At 40.6% G+C, this 7,282-nt stretch overlaps 1 protein-coding gene across 1 annotated transcript in view; it reads right to left on the reverse strand.

Annotated features, from left to right (window-relative positions):
- The window catches only part of LOC103919777 (microtubule-associated serine/threonine-protein kinase 4-like), a 19,630-nt gene that overhangs the window by 341 nt on the left and 12,007 nt on the right, over positions 1-7,282 (reverse strand). Inside the window, exon 3 of the mRNA XM_009327333.1 lies at positions 119-240. Within this exon, the coding sequence (XP_009325608.1) occupies positions 119-240 (122 nt within the window). The remainder of the gene's footprint in view (positions 1-118; positions 241-7,282) is intronic.

Raw genomic sequence — 7,282 nt, forward strand, 5'->3', positions numbered from 1 at the left:
AAGGAAGAGAGGTTGATCTGGAAATAAACTCTGATTTGATCCCCATCCCCCCAACAATAGATATAGAGATGCAAGAGATTTTTTTGGTACACTCCTAGCTTTGAAAAAAATTACTCACCAAACTAGCAGTAAGTGAAGGTGCTGACTGCCCAAGCACTTGGTAGCGCATGCGAACAAGATTAGAGGTTTCTGCAGGTTGCCACAGCTGCTGTCCAGTTGCATTGGGAAGCAGGTATTTGCCTGTCAAGTTAAGAAAGAACGTGTTAAAGTACTAGATGTTGCAGATGAGGCAATGCAACAGACAGAGTTTACTATAATACTCTTACCATTCTAAAACATTTATTTCTTTCACTGTGCCCTGACCAGAGGGGATTCCATCAAAACAGAATTCCTACTACTCAGTTGCTAGCCCTTCACATCACCCTTCCACAAGATGCACTTCTCTTAGGCAAATTCATTTTTTCAATATTCGCACAACTGTACCTTTTTCCTACCTAGAAACACAATTAATGCAACAACAGATGCAAACTTCCAGAATGGTGGGTCTGAACCAAAGAAACCTAAATTCTGAAGGCTAGCCAAAAATAAAATAAAATTAAAAAAAAGCCAATATCTCCCCCTTGAAGGAATAAGGTTCCAAGTCCGATACAAAGTGAGGTTTATGGAATAAGGCACTTACTATGTGGATAACAATTACACCACCCTGTAAGTGGGGACTATTCTGCTTCTATTCCAAAATTCCTTATAATCTACCTAATAGGTATCACTCAATTCCCAAGAAAGTATCCTCACCTGGTGTCTCAAGTAAGGGGAGATCACCAAGGCACAGGCCAGCCATTCCTCAGGAGAGCTGGCATCGGGCTCTCAGGGAGCAGTTGATACACCCCTCCTCGGTGGTTGCTGTGCTCACTGCCTAGCAGTGTCATTTTGCTGTGGCCAGGCAAGCTCGGGCCCAGTGCAACGGAAGGTCAGACCCCCGATCAAAGCACTGCTCCTCGGTCAGGATTGCCTCCCCACAGGTACTAATTAGGCAGAAGGCATCTATGGCTCAGGAAGCCACTGCGCTGCAAATGAGCAGCAGGGAGAATACTCAGGGAATTATATTGAGGACAATCATGTAATGATACTGTTCCTTTCTGCTTACTTGCAGCCACTGTCAAGAAACAGGACAAGAGGCTATATAACGGTTTTAGCAAATATGTCCACCTTAAGTTCTTAGTTATCTCTGAAAACTATGCAAAAGCGAGCCAATCACACTACTAAAGCAATTGATTTCTCTTAGAAGACCAACAAGCTGATGCAAAGCGACAATTCAAAAAAGATTTCTTTTTAATCAAATCTACGTTCAAAAACACAATGCAAGATTTTGATTGAACAGCTCAAATGAAAACCACCTTCCAAACCACACGTCCTAAACATTTGTTTCCTGAAATTACTAATTCCCACCTCATTGATCTTGTCACCTCAGAGAACTATGGAGTGGGTATGTGCATGACCATTGACACAGGATTTGCACCCTGGAAGATGGGCACAGATTTGCCAGGAAATCAAAGGCCTCAACTTCATAACCTCATTTTTAACAGCAGATCCACAGAGAGTTGCTAAGGTCTCTGGAAACTGACTGTCTTGGGAGCTAGAGTTCCCAAGCACCAGCACAGGATAGTCTTTTTAATGCTTCCCAATTAGTCTTGAAAATGTGCTATTGTTCTTTGTTACAGTGGTAAAGGGGAACCCATAGACATTTTTCACCCAATTTGCTAACTGCTTGCCCGAGACTAGAAGAAAAACGTGCAAGGAAGCTGTGGTTTCTTGCCCAGTTATCCAGGATAGCATTTTCCAGAACTGGAAAAACCAAATTAATTTCCCATCTGTTCTCTCTGCCTGTTGCTATCAAATTCTGGTTACCTTTTTACATAGGCTCCCACCATCCTCAACTAAAAGGATGCCATAAAAAGCTTAAGGCATTGATTGCAATGTCCACATCTTTGATATTCCATTGATGTCAATCCTGGAATATGCCAGTGACATATGCAGTCAATTACAGCTTATATCTATCACCTCAAAAGGTTAATTCCTTCTCATCCAGGCAGGGAAAAAAAGAACTAAAAAGTAAGTGGAAAAAAACTAAGTTATACACACCTTGCATTTAAACAGGTATGTTTTATCTCTTTAATGCTTTCCACATCAAAAGAGGTCTATGCATTTTCTTTACTTGCTTTTTGACTCCTCAGAGTCAATGTAAGATGAGGTTCCTGGGGTGAAACCAGACATTTCCTAGTGCTGGGTCCCCAATTACAGAAATCTCTCGGGCTAGAATGCAGACTACAAACACTAATGAAATTCTGCAAGAAGGCTCCTAAAATTCCAGCAGAGCCAAGACGGATCCAAACAAGACATCATATTACTGATGGTAACACCAGTAAAATGCTTTGGCAACACCTGTTTTGTCAAGTAGACATACATTACACAAATCCCTCTTAGAAACTCTGTATTAACCCACTGTAGAAGCCACCAGGAAAATGAGGTTAAACAATTTGCAACTTGATCACTATAGCATACTCTTAGTGCATTTTATCATCATATGAATCAACCCTTTAAAAGCGACAAGAGTTTTCCTCTGATCTTCAGAACAAAGGAGAATGCAAGCAAGAAATAGGTCTGTTTTAATAAAACTTGTTCTAAAACTGGGGAAGAGCATCACTCTCTGGTTAACCAATGCACTTTCTAGTAGGGGTTTGAAACTAGTCTCGAAATCCATTGTCAGACATTAGGCCCTTCCTGGACTGCACTAATTTTCATTTCAGATGAATCCCACTGAGCTTCCCAACAGAAAAAAAAAAATTGAAGGCAATCATTTGTATTTTGTCCACAAATTAATCTAGTTTTGCTTAGGTTTGGATCCCAAGCCAAAAAGGTTTAAATAACAAGTCAATGAAGTCTTGGAGGAGAAAGGCATATGAGAAATAAATGCTTTTATTAATGCTTGTACTTACTTTTTGTTTTAAATGGGAGCCAGACCCAAAACATGGAGAGCTAATATTGTGATTCTTATTCATGTCAGTCACTCAGCAGAGTAGAGCACTCTCTACCTTACCATGTGCAGGCCTATGCTGACACAAAACATCTCTAATAGCCCCCTTTATTCTTTGCCCTTTACAGGCATCTATGTTTTATTCAGTTTTTATCTTGCTCAAACATCTGAAAGAAAATCTAAGATATTTTGGTACAGACGCTAGAGGAGAGGCAATCCTACTCTTTATGACAACAAAATCTTATACTTAGCGCTTCCTTCAACTGTAAGATTTTGCCTGACTGACAAGAAAGCAGAGCAGATTAACTCAGCATCAGGGCCAGTGTCTCCGCTGTAAGAATTCACTTAATATTCCATTATTTCTCTTGCATGATTAACCTCCAGAAATATTTAAAATAACGTTGGAGGGGCTGTGGAGTAGCTAATTAGGCAGTCGACACAATCAAAATTGCCAATGAAAATGTGAGCATGTGTGATGCTGGAATGACCTCTCCTCCCATCCTTACCCCGAACAGAAGCCTTTAGGGCACCGCAGATTTCACAACATACTGAAATTAAGGGAAGCGTAGCAGACTGTCTAGGACTCCAGTTCTTTTCATAGTACATCCTTATATGCTTTTAAACACAGACATGGCACATAATAGATATGCTTTCTATAGAAGCAAAAATAGCCACGGCTTATGCAAAAAGATAGTAACAGATAAGAGATTTATCTGGGAACAACATTTACCTTTATGCAGAGAGAGGTACTACCAGGAGATTAGCTGTTACCAACAAGAATGCCAACTGCAAAGTATCTGGAAGATAACAACTGTACTTTTAATACTATGCTTCTTAAAATCAGAAAAGTTGGACATACTTTACAGGAATGCAATGAGGCTTTTTTATTTCCAAAAGCAAATGGAACGTCAACATTTCTTCTAGAAAAAAAATTTCTTCCAAAACTCAGTCCGCTTTACTTTGAGGGATTAGGGTGCCACTGCGTTAAACCACCACACAATAAAGCAGTCCCTGCCCACAATGAGTTAGTCAGCAACTCTCCCTGGATTCCTCCACTTAAAAAAAAAATTCAGTAATACCCTCAGACTATCCACTCCTTTTTCTTGCCTCTATAGTACTCCTACACTTTTCCTGGTACAGTTTCATAATTGTATCCATTTTCCCCCTTTTACGTTTTAATAACTCCTTGAATTTACACATATACACACTTTTCCTCGCCATTACGCGACTTAAATATCAGTATTGCACATAAAACTTGAGCTGAAATGCATTATTGATTTTCACACTGCATTCATTTCTGCCTTCAAGTTTAATGCTCCAAGCCGTGACTTTCCTTTTTGAGTGAACTGACTCGTGGGGAACAGATACAAAGACTTTACCTCAACTCCACCTCATCCTTTCCATCTTAATTTGGCATTTTGGCCCATATACAGCACATAAAGACTGCCAGTGTCCAGGGTAATCTCCATCTAACAGACCATTGCCACACTGGTAGTAATTTTCTTATTATCTTCATCAGCTATTGATACAGATGAGTCATCTACTGACACAGGTCCCCTACCGCTGTCCCATTCAATCCCAAGATGGTCTTTGCCTTCCTCCCATGCCTTCTGCAGAGGCTTTGCTGGCATCTCTGCTACCCTTTCTGGGTCAGAAACTGTAAAGACAGCCTAAAGTCACAACACTGACTGTTACCAATGGCATCTCTTCCCACATCTGAATGCAATTCTCATTAGTCCAGCACATTTATCAAAATGCATTTCGATGAAAAGGTGACTTAAGTTGATTATGTAATGGTAATAACTTAGCATTATTTAATGGTATTACATAATCGTTGGTGGACATAGGGAATATATCACTGGAGTTCAGTGTCATCTTCCCCTTGAACTTGCCTCTCATATGTCTAGCTTCCTTTATAATGGATATTTGTAGAAAGTCCAAATGGAACCTTTGTTAATTCTTACTTCTATTGCATCCAGTGTGTGCATACTTGTTGTATGTCTTACTGTATAGGGCCAAAAGAGACTAAAAAACCACATACACTTCCTCAAAGATCAGTCACAGAAGGTGGGCTTTGCTTTATTCTAATTTTAAAAACCTTTCCTACTGCTAAAGTATTACTCTCCTTTCTCTCTCCCTCTCAAATCCATATCCCAATGGGATGGCTGAGAATTACTAAGTAAGCTTAAATCTAATACCTATAAATCTTCCATTTTCAGTTATAATTTGGAAATTACTTGTCTCAAATCTTCAGCAGTCTGATGTTTTAACAATTGCATGTGATGGAGAATACCTTCTGGCATCCAAATATGTTTTTGCCTTTACAAAATTACTTAGCACAGTGTAGACTGCACTGCTGGAAAGCCTGTTTCGTAATTAGTCAAAATGTAAAGATAAATACAGGGGAAGCATCTTGAAAGTTTTTGATGGAAATATTTTTAAATGAAAATATTAAAAGCAGTTCTCCATTACACAACTGTAAATAGAAGACAGGTACGTGCTTTGCTAAAATGGAAGCGTCTAGATTTGGGCTGACAGTAACTATGGACACCGTTAGTCAAAAGTGGAAGCTGGGCATATGATTACAGCATACCACAGAGTGAACTGAAGCAAGCATCGATATGTTTGTGTTAGCTGCTGTGAAATCGCAGCCTTCAAAATAGCCCCTTGCCATCCCGACATCTTTAAGGCAAGGGCCAAGAATATCACTTAATTGTTTTGATAAATCAATTATACATTTATGACATAAGTGTAGATTATTTAAAAACAATTCAGAAAGCTAGATGCTTCTCCCTCACTACTTTTAAGTAGAAAAATAACTGATCTTATCTCAAGAACTGACATCTGTGGTCAAGTCAGATTCGCCAAGCACGGTTTCAAGTGGTTGCTCACTCCACATGTCTCTTTGGGGAGCCTTATAAGCATGAGCTACCTCAGAGCAACAGAAACAAGCCATGGTGGAAGACAAAACTGGACCCTACTGCAGATCGCTCTGGGTCATACAAATGTACTGAAACGAAACACAGTTGGGTACTCCTCCCTCTTCCTGCCCCATCTGCTTTTCTCCCAAAAAAACAGAACAGTTCATTGACAGGTCTCACTGCGAATGGGGGAAAGGCTGAAGCCACCTCCCTGCCACCTCGGCTCCCCAGCAGCAGTGGCAGCCCCGAGCATCCACGGCCACACGCAAATGGCCAGGGCAGCGGGAAGTGGAAACGAAAGCTGGAGGCAACATACTATCACTTTCACTCCCACAGATAATGTGAAGCCTCCCTACAGCTTCAGAAACCTGCCAGGTGAAAGGCAAAGAGCCTCCCACATTAGTATTTCACCATCAGGTTAGGGCACTCTGCTTTATTGCTTCAAATTTAACTGTTGCAGACAGCCCAGCTGTAGGAAATGATGTGGAGGCTGTAAATTTTAGATTCTATTCTCACATCAGTGGGGGGGGTGGAATTAAAGCCCATAACTCTCATTAGCAGTAATTGGAAAGTAAAAGAATAGTGGATGGATTTAAAGCCATCATTAGGAAACTTTTCAATATTTTGCCTTATTTTACTGTGGCTGCATCAAACTTTATTTAAATTTTAAATGACTACCAGCAGGCAAAAAAGTTGCCATTTTATTCATGCCTCATTTATTGCCCACAACTTAAGAAAATTAGCATGTTTTGCATGTTACTCAGCTGCACATCGTTGAAGTTAATGGACAATGCCAATTTCCCAGTCTGATGCAAGAGGTGAAATTTTTCTTTCAACCAATCTGTCCACTGAGCATAACATTACTCAGTTAAGCCTATAATTACAACTGACTCAAGTATAATTTCTTTTGTTACTGTACAAGAAGACCTTGTAAAAAAAATCCTATTACACTCATTATAGATTTTTCACTTTTTGATGCACTACAAAATCTCCTTAAAACGCTCTGTCTTGGTTTCACTTTCTAAAATTACATGAACAAGTGGTATCTGGTCATGCATGTGTAAGGGACAAGGGACAAGTGACTGTGCTGTGAGTGCAGACAATGCCCCCAGAGAAAGTTCCAGAAGGCAGCCACGGGGAGGGGCCCAGTGTCACCCTCCTTGACTGACTCAACCACTCCTGAAACCGGGGTGAGAGAAGATTCTAGAAGCCTTGGACTGGGGCCAATAAATAGGGGCGCACACAAGCCTTCTGGGACGCTCTCCACACCGACACCCCCCATTGGCAGGTCCGATGCTGGATCCAGGATTGGTGATCTCTCTCCTCCCCT

Source organism: Pygoscelis adeliae, unplaced genomic scaffold (genome assembly GCF_000699105.1).
Source record: "Pygoscelis adeliae isolate BGI_AS28 unplaced genomic scaffold, ASM69910v1 Scaffold26, whole genome shotgun sequence".
Classification (NCBI taxonomy): Eukaryota; Metazoa; Chordata; class Aves; order Sphenisciformes; family Spheniscidae; genus Pygoscelis; species Pygoscelis adeliae.